General features: G+C 38.9%; 1 protein-coding gene across 1 annotated transcript in view; it reads left to right on the forward strand.

Moving 5' to 3' along the window:
* The window catches only part of pip4k2aa (phosphatidylinositol-5-phosphate 4-kinase, type II, alpha a), a 253,172-nt gene that overhangs the window by 214,223 nt on the left and 24,352 nt on the right, over window positions 1–14,597 (forward strand). Inside the window, exons 6-7 of the mRNA XM_085987778.1 lie at window positions 1,925–1,963; window positions 9,944–10,057. Coding sequence (XP_085843904.1) covers window positions 1,925–1,963; window positions 9,944–10,057 — 153 coding nt within the window. The remainder of the gene's footprint in view (window positions 1–1,924; window positions 1,964–9,943; window positions 10,058–14,597) is intronic.

Here is a 14,597-nt window from a genome sequence, read left to right on the forward strand (position 1 = left end):
CTAATTGCTGGATCTCCTGCGCACTTTCCACCCACCATCTGTTCTTTAGGTCACGAATTTTTTGTTGGACCTCGGCCTTCAGTTGTCTGTAAATGTCTTCTTTCCCTTGAGTTGTGATAGTGTTTCCAATTCAAGAATGCCTTATGTTTACGATTTATTAGCTCCTGGATCTCCTGGTCATTCTCATCAAACCAGTCTTGATGTTTTCTGGTAGAGTAACCAAGAATCTCTTCGCAGGTGCTAATTATGGTGGAATTCAGGGCAGACCAGACCAATGGACACTCCGGCTTCGGTTCATTGGGAGCCATCAGGTTAGCTGTGAGGCGTTGACTGAATAGGGCTTTCTTTGCAGGGTCTTTGAGTCCTTCAGCGTTGATTTTTCTGCGGCAGCATTTTTGTTGCCACCGCCAATTTGAGGCCAGGTTGATGGAGATAACGGAACAGATTAGGCGGTGGTCAGGCCAGCAGTCGTCAGCTCCTGTCATGGCGTGGGTGATGCGGATATCCTTGCAGTCCCTTGCTCGGACGTTGACGTCGTCCAACAGATGCCAGTGCCTAGAGCGAGGGTATTGCCTTGAGGCCTTGTACTTATCTCTCTGACGAAACAAGGAAGTTGGTTATAACAAGACCATATTCTAAGCATTTCGTCAGGAGAAGAATTCAGTTGGAGTTGGTTTTCCCTACTCCTTCCCTGCCAATCACACCTCTCCAGAGGTTTGTGTCCTTTCCAACTCTGGCATTAAAATTGCCAAGGAGAATCAGCTTGTCACCCGTTGGAACTCGGGACAGGGATTGTTCAAGGCTGGAGTAGAATTCCTCTTCGGCCTCGTCCGTAGCTTCCAGGGTTGTGGCATACACACTGACAACTGTAGCATACTGATTCCGAGTTAGTGAGCCGAAGGATCATGAAGCGTTCGTTTATCCCACAAGGGGAATCTCTAAGACGCCAAACTAGCTCATTTTTGATGGCGAATCTCATCACCGCCTTTCTCGACCCCTCCACTGTCTTCTAAATTGGATTGGATGAGCAGAAATTTCCTCCAACTAAATATTGCAAAGGCCAAAGCCATTGTTTTCAGTCCCCGCCACAAACTCCGTTCCCTAGCCACTGACTCCATCCCTCTCCCTGGCAACTGTCTTGAGGCTGAACCAGACTGATCACATCCGTGGTGTCATATTTGACCCCAAGATGAGCAACCCCATATCCGCGCCGTCACTAAGACTGCCTATCTCCACTTCTGTAATATTGTCTGACCTCTGCCCTGCCTCAGCTCATCTGCTGAAACCCTCATCCATGCCTTTGTTACCTCTAGACTCGAATATTCCAAAGCACTCCTGGCTGGCCTCCCATTTTCTACCCTCCATTAACTTGAGGTCATCCAAAACTCTGCTGTCCGTGTCCTAACTCACACCAAGTCCCGTTCACCCATCATCCCTGTGTTTGCTGACCTACAGTGGCTCCTGGTTAAGCACGGTTCGATTTTAAAATTCTCTCGTTTTCAAATCCCTCCATGACCTCGCCCCTCCCTATCTCTGTAACCTCCTCCATCCCTAAAACCCTCCGTGATATCTGCGCTCCTCCAATTCTGGCCTCTTGCACATCCCCAATTTTAATCACTCTGCCATTGGCGGCCATGCCTTCAGCTGCCAAAGCCCTAAGCTCTGGAATTCCCTCCCTAATAAACCCCTCTGCCTCTCTACCTCTTTCCTCCTTTAAGACACTCCTTAAAACCTACCTCTTTGACCAAGCTTTTGGTCACCTGCCCTAATATCTGCTTATGTGGCTCGGTGTCAAATTTTGTTTGTTAACGCTCCTGTGAAGCGCCATGGGACGTTTTACCACATTAAAGGCACTATATAAATACAAGTTATTGTTGTTGTTGGATGTGAGATGTGATACCCAATTTCTGTTTCCTCGTTTCAGGGTTCTACAGTGGCCAGAGAAGCTAGTGACAAAGAAAAGGTAAATTGCTAATTATGTCAGTGATAAGTTATAGGTGGCAGCACATGCCATTAAGCTTTAAAGCAGAAAAAACAAAAATTATTTTAAAATGTGCAGATTATTTAATTAATCTGACTAAATGAAGAATTTAGTTAATTTAAAAATCTCTTCGTTTCTTATGGTTTTTATCATCAATTTGCAAACATACATGTGAAAGAATATGTATTTTGATAGAGTTGACATCACATTACCAGTAATCCCAATAAAAAAAGCACAAGATGAAATATTATTACAAAAAAGCTACCACTGCTGTAACCCCTATAGGGAATTGAAAACTGCAATAAAAAAGCTTAAGACTGCTTGGCAAAACAGCTGAGAGAAGGGATTGAATGATTTGAGTAGGTGGTAGCTGAGATTTATCAAAAATGAATGGCCTCATTTATTCTAATGGTCTTTTCCTGTTTTTAAAAATTCTTCTGCTTTTACCAAACATGAACAGCCCAATGCTTTCTTCACTTTGACACATTTAATTAATTATTGCAATTCATGTATATGTTCTTTGTGGAGAAATTAAAACCCAGCAGGAAATTCATTTTTTCTTTCACTCTCCTCTAGTTAATTACTGAAGTGTTTTTCGTTTTGTTTATTGCTGAACTGTTAAAAGCACTCTGAATTCACTTATAAAGGCCACATGGTCTGTCGTGGGATCTTCTCTGAACATGAACATTATGGGAAAGCTAATCATTGTGGGACCACCCTTCCCATTATAAAGAAAAATAAATAATTTTACTTGTTGAATTGGGAAAGGCTTAACTCCGGAAATATGAATTTCTTGGTCCGAAAAAATCTCATGGCACGCTAGGTGGTCAGAATAAGCGAGTGGAGAGTACTAGCCAGAGTAGTGGGAAACATTTGCAATGGTTAAATGGAGAGAATAGCAAAATAATTCAGGAATTTGCTTCAACACAGAATATTTTCCCCTGATGCATTATACTATATTGATTACTGTTGTGGAACAACAATTTTTAATAAATAATGCTTGCTATAAATATATATTTGAAGTAGAGCTAGATTCGGGGGTGAGCTTAGGGCAGTGGGATTAGTTTTGATTGGTCTAGTAAAGAGCCAGTACAGACACAATAGGCTGAATGGCCTCAATCGGTGCTGTAAATTTCTATGGTTCTTGTCCTTCAAACATTCCTGATTTTGAGATGTTGTTGATCTTATTGGGCTATGTTTTTTCACAGAAAGCTAATATTGGCTTCTTCTCTGGAAAATGATTTTGGATGAGCTAAGCAAACTCTTCCTGAGGAATACTATAATATCAAGCTTGCATGTTACGATTGTCTGTGCAGCTGAATCAAATAAAAGGAGGTTTGGATCCAGAAAGAAAGTTGAAATTGAGCTTGTTTTACTCATATTAGATTTTCTTTTTTCGGTGGAAGGGGAAGTAAATTTGTGCTGTTTATGGTGGCATACACCAGTGCTGAGAAATGGAACATCAAATTAGCATTAAGTGCTCCCAAATCAAGTGTAATCTGAACCATCTGCAGAGCAAAACTCCCTCTGATCTGGCTGGATAGTGTGTCTTGACTCAAATCCCAGAAAAGCACAAATTCATGCGCAAGTGTTAAAATTGTCCCCTCATGGTCACTTTGAATGAGATTGGCAATTTTCTTCCAATTTGTGCTAAAAGTTGAGCAGCTTTGCTATGTGGGACAAGGAGCCAACTTAAACTTTGCCAAGCTAATTTACGTAGGACCCTTAAAGCCAAGAGAAAAAAGTGATTTTAATCCAATCAGCCTGTGCTGGATTCAAGGATTCTAGGTCCCCGAGCAGGAAAGGCAACAGGTTAACTCATGCTGCCACTCGGCCCCTTTTCCTAGTATCAACTGACCGGCTTTATTGACAACAAGAACAGAAAACAAGTTTAGTATTTTATTGGAAAATGCTTGAAGGATTTTGCTACAAATTCAAATCCTAATATAGAGTGGCAGCTTAGTTTAATGTTAAAACAAATTCAAACAAAAACTGCATCTTTAGTGTAGCTGTAATTTTTCAGGTACTTGTACTTTCACCTATTAATAAATTGTGTTTTCTTTTTACAGAATGAATATGTTTAGTTCCTAGGTTTAGAAGATTACATTCCTCAGGTGGAATATTCGTAAATTCCCTTGTGATATGTCTTTTCACAGACAAGCTGCCACCTAGATATAGAAAAATAAATATGGAGCCAGAATTTTCTGCAGCAGGGCATCTAACGGTGTCTGCCATTAGTTAGACTTGCCCCTGCACCCTTCCGCTCAAAAAAAATGTTGCCCACAAAGTTGCTGACAGTGTGAGGTGATAGTGGTGCGAGGGAAACAGGGCAACCGACAGGGTATCTCCTTAACCAATGAGATTTAAGAATTAGGAAATAAACACAAGAAGGACTGAGATGAAGGGTGACTTAAAGAGGATGAATTCAATGTCAAATCAGGTACAGAAAGAGAAATAAAGAGTGAGAAAGAAAGATTAGATTAAGAGAGAGAGAAAATAGAGAAAGGAAAAGAATTATTTTTTTAAATTTGACATTTTTAAAATCGCCCTAATAAATTCAAAACCTAAAGGAATGAGACTCCACTCTTGCAATAGTTAATTTTCAGTGCCAGAGAGATTGATTGGCAGTCATTAACTCATATCAGGTCGTTAAAAGAATTCTTGCATTTGTAATGACAAGACTTTCTGTGGCAAGTTTAATGGGCAAAGGCAGCAAGTTCCTAAAATAAAAAAGGGGAGGTTAAGGGCAAGGTGCTGCTTTTGGGAAGCTTACTGCGGAGCGTTGCAACGCGAACAGCAACTTTTGGCTATTCACATCTAATAGCGCATCTGCTCCTCACCTGAAGTTGCTGTACCATTTATCCATAAATAACAGCGAGTGTCATTAGCCTTGCCGTTATTTTGACAGCAAATTCTGGCCCATTAGTCATTGCTTTCCAAATTCTACCTCACCGTAGACAGACGGCAAACTGCAGGACAGCACAGACATATTCAGTAGGGAGTTGGAGTGAGTGGGCTAAAGGTTTAATAAAAGGCAAAGCAGACATCATTTATAGTTGCTTTCTCATACTAAGTGGCTGTACATACCCTGAGAAAATCAGTTCCAGAAACATATTTGTAAAGAAATTAGAATTATGCAAATAAAATTAATAGTTAATTCTTCTTTGGGGCCACTTCAAAAAAAAAAAATTGAGGAACGGGGGATGTCAAATAGAAGAATTTCCTGCATTAGTAGCGCTACTATTTTGAAAATTTGAGAATTTTTCATGAACAGTATTATTAATGTTTTGATATTCACCCTTTTTAATATATATCTGCAGATATTTATAAATAGATACTCCTAATTACAGTTCATTACTTCTTGGTGTTTCTGAAATTCAAATATACTAAACATCAGAAGTTGAATTAAGTGTTTTCTTCAAGGCACAATGGTTTTGCCATTTGCCTGCATTCGAATGATTAGGTTTTGCCAAATAAATTAAACTTCCCTTTAGAATTGCATAGTATTGGTCAGGAGGTTTATTGGATTTTAGATTAAATGATGCAAGAGATTGGGCACTGCCGGTCTGCCCTACTGACTGTGCTTTGTGCTTTGTAGTTTATTTCAAACAGTAGATTTTACATCTGAAAAGCTGGTGGCATGGCAGAATAAAACAGTTCTCAAATTTAACTGACATTAAAAGCAGAAATGTCCTTTGCAGTGGGGAGTACACTGTTTTTCAGTATTTAAATAAAATACTGCAGCAAATGCAGTGAGGTCAGTGTGCAAGGTACTGTTGCATTGCACTATCTTGAATCTACCATTATTGAAATTCACAACTTGTCTGGAATTTCCAATGCTACATCTCCTTTCCCCTTACTTCAGCAATAATCACCCACCCAGTGAAGTAGAGTAGTAAATTTACAGATCGCATATACGTGACCCTTTTATAGAATTTCAATTTTCATTTATTTATTCATTTATTTATTTGTTGACCAGTAGCCCTGAAGGAATATTTTATCGTCGAGTGTTAATTGCACAAGATGCTTCCTTGTGTTTTTGAAGTACCTTATTGACATTTTCTAATATGGTAATATTAGGCTGCTGCGACTGGATAAGGCAACAATTTATTTTCTAGACCAAGAATGTAAGTAGGGGGACATTTAATGCTTGTATTGGTTAAATTTCCCCCCCCCCCCCCATTTAAAATATTTAATAGTGGTCTTTTTAAAAAAAAATAAGTTTAAAATATAGAATCTACAAGGATATCATTGATAATCAATAGAAAAACATTTAAGAAGGAAGGGAGAAACTAGGTAATTACAGACTTGTCAGTTTAGCATCAATTGTGAGGAAGTGACTGGAATCTATCATCAAAGACAGTGACTGAGCACTTGGGCAAGTATGAACTTATCAAAGAGAGTCAGCATGGATCTGACTAGTCAAGTTGAATTACTTCCAGCATGGTGGATTGGGGGCTGCCTATGAATGTCCAGAAAGCATTTGGTAAGTTCCGCACAAGAGATAATTATAAAAAAATGAAAGTGCACAAAATTGGGGGTAGCCTTATGAGTCGGATTAGTAATTTGTTGGGAGGTAGTGATAGAGTGAACATTCTCTGATTGGAAGGGTGTGACAAGTGGGGTTTCCCATGGATCCGTACTGGGGCTTCAACTTTTCACCATGTATATTAATAACTTGGATGAAGGAATACAGAGTTATATATCCATGTTTGCAGATGGCACTAAGTTAGGAGGCACAGTAAGTTGTGTAGGTAGGAGCAGGAAATTATAAAGAGACATAGACAGACTAACTGGGCAAAACTATAGCAGATGGAATTCAACGTGGGGAAGTGTGAAATCATCCACTCTGGATCTGAGAAAGACAAATCGGAAATTAAAAACAAAATACTGGAAACACTCAGCAGGTCAGGCAGCATCTGTGGAAAGAGAAACAGAGTTAATGTTTCAGGTCGATGACCTTTCATCAGAACTTGATCAGTTCTGGAACTTCGTCAGTTCAGAAATCAAAATATCGGAGAGACTAGAAACTGTGGAGGAGCAAATGGATTTAGATTTCTATGTATACAATTCACTATAAAAGCTAGTGCACAGGTACAAAAAGTAATCAAAAAGCTAATAGAATGTTGGTCCTTATCACAAAGGGATTGTAATCCAAAAGTGAGGATGTGGTGCTTCAGTTGTATGGAGCCTTGATTAGATCCCATTTGGAATACTGTCTTCAGTTTAAGATACCGAACCTCAGGAAAGATATATTGGACTTGGAAGGGGTACAGTGCAGATTTATCAGAATTATACCATATCTTAAAGGGTTAAATTCTGAAGGAAAGTTGCATAAACTTGGTTTCTATTCCCTTGAGCTTAGACGGTTGAGGGGTGACCTGATTGAGCTGTTTAAAATTATAAAGAGGTTCGATAGGGTAGACACTCTGGTGGGGGAATCCAAAACAACAGGGCATAATCTTCAAATTAGAGCTCGGCCATTTAGGAGTGAAATCAGGAAGTATTTTTTCATACAAAGAGTAGTGGAAATCCGAAACTCCCTCCCCCAAAAGGCTGTGGATGTTTGGTACATTAAAATTTTAAAGACTGAGATCGTTAGATTTTGGTTGGGTAAGGGTATCAAGGGATATGGAACAAAGGCAGGTAAATGGAGTTAAGGTACAGATCAGCCATGGTCTGACTTAATGGAGAAACAGGCTCAAGGGGTTGAATGATCTACTCTGTTCCTAAATATATGTGGTGAAATATGAAATCTCTCTTGTACTGACTAGTCCTATTTTCATGGTTGTCACCTTACATTTATATAGCACTCCACGAATGGCTGTGAGATTTCCCAGTCGGAGAGGAAAGAAGTAAAGGGAATTGGATGGAGAGGGAAGGAAGAGATCAAAGGCACTATTGAAGAGATGGATTTTCAGAAGACTTTGAAATGTATAGAAAGAGACAGCAAAGTGGTTTTGGTAGGGGATTCTAGAGGTTAAGTCATAAAGGCTGAAAGATCAGGCTCCGATGTTAAGAGCAGAGAGGATGGGAGTCGAGCAGTAAGCAGATATCAGAGGAACAGAAGATGCAGGCTGGGGTACATAAAGATGAATGCCCAAAGAGGGATTTCGTAGCAAGTACAGGATTTTGAACAAATGCAAAATACTGTGGTTGCTGAAAATCTGAATTATAAAGGAAAATGCTTGAAACACTGAGCAGGTTAGGCAATACCTGTGGAGAGAAATACACAGTTTAAGTTTCGGGTTGATGACTTTCCGAAAGGTCTCTCGCCACAGATTCTGCCTGACCTGCTGAGCATTGCGAGCATTTTCTGTTTTTTTTATTACAAGGATCTTGAAGTTGACTAAATAGGGCATAGGAATCATGGGGATCTGAACAAGGATGGCAGCAGGATTGATGGCTGTGTGGGACTTTATGCAGGAGGAGACTTGGGCTGTGGAGTTCTGGATTAGCTGAAGTTTATGAAGGATGGGCACAGAAAAATCAGCGTGGAAAAAATTTGAGTAATCAATCCATGTGGTGGCAGACATAGACAAGGATTTGGGCAGCAGTAGAGGGAGGGAGTTAGGGGCATAAACAGATGAGGTTCTAGAGGTGGAAGAATGCGTTCTTAGAAATGGACTAGACATGGGATAGAAAGTTGAACAAAACAGTGAGATTACCTTCTATTGGGTTCAGCCTCAGCATCCAGAAACATGCAGATTCTGTCAAGAACCAAACAGGACAGCTTAAATTTTGTGAACATTGAGCAGTACAAAGTTATGATTCATCACGGACAATACTGCATTTATATATATATATATTATATTGAGGTAGAGTTCCTGCTTTGGGTGCAATTGGCGATCCGGGCACAAATTGCACCCAAAATTGTGCTAGATTTGAGAATTCCGCCCCCCCCCCCCCCCCCAAAACAAGATTCTGCTCAAACTCATTTGCATATCGGCAAACATAAAATCTGCCATGAACCAGCTCAATCATTTGAGCGTAATTATAAAAAAAAAAATTTTTGCTTTAAAATATAGTCCTTGATATTTTTAAGAGTGGTAACTTGGTACAGTTTGTTTAATACAGCTGGAAATGGGTTTTCACAAAATAAGCATTTTATTCGGAGCGTCTAGTCCATCACCTGTGAGTAACCTGATTATATTCAAAAGCTTTTAAAACATGCCTATTGGTGACCTTGCGTCTAAAAAAAAAGGCTTAATTTTAAGTGCCTTCTCAAAGGCTTGCAAACAGGCGCAATTAGCGGAAACTCGCAATGGTGATTAATTCGACCTGGGGGCGTGGCCAGCTTTGTGGGTGGGGCTGGCTTTCAGTGCAATGTATTTTAAACTAGTGTAAAAGATCGTGGAAACTTGTGTTGCGCTGAATGTAATTTGCACTTAAAATTTTGTGATCATTTGCACTGGTTTCGCTCATTTCGGGTGAATTGCATTGAAAAAAACAGTGCAACCAAGTGGAAACTCCAGGCCATTTTCTGTTAAGCATAAGCTGATTTTGGTTGTCCTGCTGTATACAATTCAGATAACATTGTTTAAGTTTGAAGATGCGTTTAACTTTTTTTGTGCAGGATCATGTGGAAAAAGGCTCAAATATTTCATTTTCAAAATATTGAATTTTTTTTTACATCACTTCAGTAGCATAATAGGTGTCCAGTCAAAACGCAAATTGTCTTGGTTATGTTGTGTATTTTTAAAATGCTTCATTGTATTTGCTCAATGTGATCTTCAGCTCTGTGCCAGTGATTGTTTTGCAGCAGCACAATTGCGCCACCTCTGGTTCATTGTCAACTCACTTCTTAATTTAGGGAAAGTATTTTGTGTTTTTATTTGTTTGAATTATGCTGGGTAATGTGCATCGAATACTGTTTTAATTGGAAATAGATTGTAAACTTTTATGATCTGCCACTTTCTATGCCTAAAGACTTTGCTAATGATTGCTTGGATTTATTTGCAGGCCAAGGAACTACCAACATACAAGGACAATGATTTTATTAACGATGGGCAAAAAATTTACATTGATGAAAACAACAAAAAGATGTTCCTTGAAAAGCTCAAGAAGGATGTTGAGGTAAGAAAACAAAATGAGGATAACACTGCTGTGTAGTTACAGTTAACTATTTCACAGAAGATTGTTTCTATTCCTTTTCGAAAGCTATGTTTTAAGTACACACGAACGTACAAAAATGACGGGCAGGAAAGACCAGCTGGTCCATCAAGCTCATGATGCCTGAAGCATCATATTTAGACACTGCCTACCCCCACAGCCATGTAATCCCCTGGGAGAGGCAAAAAAAAAAAAAGGGCCAATCAGGGAAAAATAACTTTGGAAAATTCCTCTCGGGCACTCTAAACCAGTTCAGACCGGGCGTACATTAACTGTATGATGCGATCTCTGCCCCAGCCAAGAACCAGTCCAGCCTCCTCTTGAAAGAGTCAGCACGCACCACGTAATCCAGCAACTCGGCCCAAAGGCTCACTACTCTCTGAGAAAAGCAAAACCGCCTGACATCTAGGCTATTCCTACTTTTGCGTAGTTTAAATGCATGTCCCCTCGTACTCCCCAATTTGTCAAACTGAAATAATCTATCAATAGGCACGCTATCAGGCCCGTTAATTATTTTATGTACCTCTATCAGGTCACCTCTAAGTCTACACCACTGTAAAGTAAATAGGCCCAGCTCTTTAAGCCTATCTGAGTAACTAAGGTTCTTTAAGCTAGGAATCATTCTTGTAGCTCTCCTCTGGACCTTTTCCAAGGTCACTATCTCACCCACCATGTGAGGGGACCAAATCTAGGCTCAGTACTCCAGATGCGGTCTAATCAACGACCTGTATAATGACAGAATGGTTTCCTTTGATTTGCATTGAATTGTCCTATTAATGCAACCTGTTCGTTTTGGGCCAAGGCTTCTCTGCATTGGTCGTGAACCTTCAGTGATCTGTGCACAATAACGCCTAGATCGTTTTCTCTCTCAACCGCTTTCAGTATCGTTCCTGAGAATGATACATGTTTTTGTCTTACCTGCATGTATGACTCTTCATTTATCCAGGTTAAATGCCATTTGCCATTACTTGGCCATTCCCCCTAGTGCATCTAAACCTTTTTGCACAGTCTTAACCCTGGCACAAATTGAAGTATCATCTGCAAACTTATTGACCATACCTCCAACACCACTGTCCATGACTACCTTAAAAGGATATATTTTTCTTGTCATCCTTTTGACGCCCGGAGCGAACAGCACAGGAAAAGACTGTTATATTCTTGGACAATTAAATTTCTCTGTAATAATTTGCACATTATCTCTTCTCATATTGCTAAAATATTGCCCATGTGCAGAAGAGATAAAGCACAATGTATTATGGAACGAGTTTATTGATTCGTGATCCTCTCTCTTAGAACCTGCTTATACTGTCTGCTGTTTCTTACCTGTCTAAATGATTATAATCACAGGCTGTAATATAAGCATGGGTTTGTGACCAGGGATTAGTTTGGATATAATTGTTTTGTGAACCACTTTGCACCCGGTGTGGATTTACTCCCAGGGTGATGGGAGATGTCACCACTTGGCTTATGAACAATGGATTAGGCCTATCTTGCTGCTGAATTTAATGGGGTTCATCTCATTTCACAAAACAAATCAAATGAAAGGTAAAGGTAAACTCCAAGGCTGTAATTCAGAGATATGAGTCATGGCATGGGGTGGGGGAGCTCTAATTTATATAATTACTGCGTGCAAAATAGACTCGAACACCAGCAGCATCACAGCAGACCTCCTGAATTAAATTTCCATCCACTTCTTGCAAAATAATGCATTGGGGGTCATTTTAACCTAACCCGCCCATCGGGAAACTGACGGGATCGGGTGGAATGCCAGTTTTACACCCCGGCCAATATTACTACATTGATTTCAATGGAGAGTGAGATCGGGTGAAGTGTTGAAGAAGGGTTCGACCCGAAACGTCAACTCAAATTTCTCTCCACGGATGTTGCCTGACCTGCTGAGTTTTTCCAGCATTTTCTGTTGTTATTTCGGATTTCCAACATCTGCAGTATTTTGCTATCGTGGCACCTAATCCCATCAGTTTCCTGATGGGCGGGTTAATGTAAAATTGCCCCCATTGAATCATACAGATGAAAAGACTTTGTTTCATTTTTCTTTTTTACTTTGTTATTCTTGGGTATTTGGGCAGGTTTCCCCCTATTATTTTTCTCTCTTTTGTTACTTTGCATGGCATGATACTGACAGTTGCAAGGGCCCATCCTGCACTTGGGTGCAAATGCTGCCCATCCTACATATCCTGCACTTGGATACAGCTGCAGTTTAATTCATGACAAGTTCATGTCCCACTGCACTCCCATTATAATAGCCAATTTTCATACATCATAAGTGAGGTCACTGAGATTCTGTTTCCACAGAAAAATAAACAGAGTTGTGGAGTGTGATCTCAAAACACCGATAACTTTCTTGAAACCCAATGTAATAAGAAACATTTTCAGTCAACTTTGAAGTGGTGGCCTTGGTCATAGACCTTTTTTTACAGGGATGTTTTTCATGTTTTTTGAAGTTGTTCATCAGCTTTCGTAGGTTGTTTTTTGTACAAAAGGATCCTTTTTTATTTAAAAAAAAATTAGTTTACTTGTGGAATACTTTTCATAAAAACATTGAAGAAATTACATACTTGAAATGTTCTATTTATGTAGTTTTCTTAAGCTATAAGGAACCTCCAGTACTCAAAAAAAAAAAAAAAAAAAAGTATAATTCTATGTGTTACGTGATGACTCAAAAAGAAATTGTCCTGTACAACTTTATTTGCGTTTCTTAATCAGCGCTTTCCATCAGAAAAGATGTAAATGGTATACCAGCTCTTTGAAGATCATGGTGCCCATGTAAAAAGCTTATCCTACTCCTCTTCTGAAAGGATGATGCCAGCCTTGATGGGACAGTATTATATATTGTTGTATCGCTTAATTTGTCAAAGATTTTGTTCCATTAGCCCTGCAACATGGCCACTCAATTGGTGTGTTTTTGCAACTATTATAATAGCATACCTATTTCAAATAACTAAAATCTATGGAGAAACAGGCAACCTCAATCTTCGTGATTCTATGTGCCCAATTCCTGTTATTTCTGGGTAGTATATGATTGTCTGAAACATTGCGGATACCTGGAAAATTGACCCCATCATTGCATGGAAGTTCTTTATCACACACGCTGCATTGTATTAGCATTGATAGTTTTAATTGAACGCAACACCAAATATATACTACAAATATATTCATTTTGTGTAATTTATAGTCTCAGATATGTTCTTTAAATGCAAGATTACTATAATGTAATCCATATGAATGGAAAAGTTAGAAGATTTACATGAGAACCAATCTTCTGCATTTACTGGACATCATTCTGCATTATAACCATTTTTTAATAAGGACTGGAAGTTAGCCATTTAGCAGGTGAAAAATGGGGAGGTAACCTTCAGAATAAACAAAGTGTAATCTGCTCTACTGCATTTAGAGGTGACACCAGTTCTCGATCATTCAAGTGAACTGTAAAATAGCAAAGTACAAATTAAAATGTGTTTTTTATGGTGACGATTGATCTGTGGCACTGTAGGATTTTAAACAAATTGGCTCATTGGAAATAACAAAATTCTAAAGCACATTCAAAATACAAATGAGTCTTTTTGTGGCTTTGCATTTTTACAAAAGATTTTGCACAGATATAACTTCAGAGCAGAAGAAAAGTAAGGAATGAGTAAGAAGTAATTTGACTATTGAAGCTCATCCCTCTGGTATATTAACTGCCTCATTATGGCATCTCAGAATTATAGCTGTTTGATATACATCTTCTAGATGCAATTTTCTCAGTAATCCTGCACTGAAGGAGTCATAATCATTAATCATTGTCTGAGAATCATCATATGAGGTTCATTGCACATTGAGAATGTAAAGCACGCTATCAGTTTCCTCTGCATTGACATTTGTCTGCAATATATTCAAACTCTTCATATTATATTATGAATAATGGTAGTAATTTTGGTACTGTAAACCACTTAAATTATGGTCTTAAATTGATCCAAACCCATCAATTAGAAACACTGCTTTGAAATCACTTGTTAGGTATCCATTATATTCTGTATATAATCAGAATTGTATTCCTTTTATATACAAGTATAAAATAGAAATATAAACATTTTATACACACATGGTTTCAGAAAGTTCAAAGCATATGTGTTACATCGAGTTACATCATGTCTACAGCACAGAAAAAGGCCATTCGGCCCAACTGGTCTGTGCCGGTATTTATGCTCCACACAAGCCTCCTCCCATCCCTCTTCATTTAACCCTATCAGCATAACCTTCTATTTCTATAATGGATATAATTTTATAACTCTCTAAATTATTAAATCTTGATTATAGCATGCATTTACTTCCCCTGTCTCACATTGCCCACACTTATAAAACAGCGTATCCTCTGGCTCATCGTTAGCAATGCCAAGAGATCTGCTAATGTGTGTTTGTGTGTGCATGTGCATACATATTGGTCAATCTTCCATGGCATTGCACATAGGGAATCATAAGCAAGTATAACCTTGAAGTGAAGCAG

Source organism: Somniosus microcephalus, chromosome 5, assembly GCF_052327205.1.
Source record: "Somniosus microcephalus isolate GS21.2 chromosome 5, FLI_Smic_1.0, whole genome shotgun sequence".
In the NCBI taxonomy this organism is placed as follows: Eukaryota; Metazoa; Chordata; class Chondrichthyes; order Squaliformes; family Somniosidae; genus Somniosus; species Somniosus microcephalus.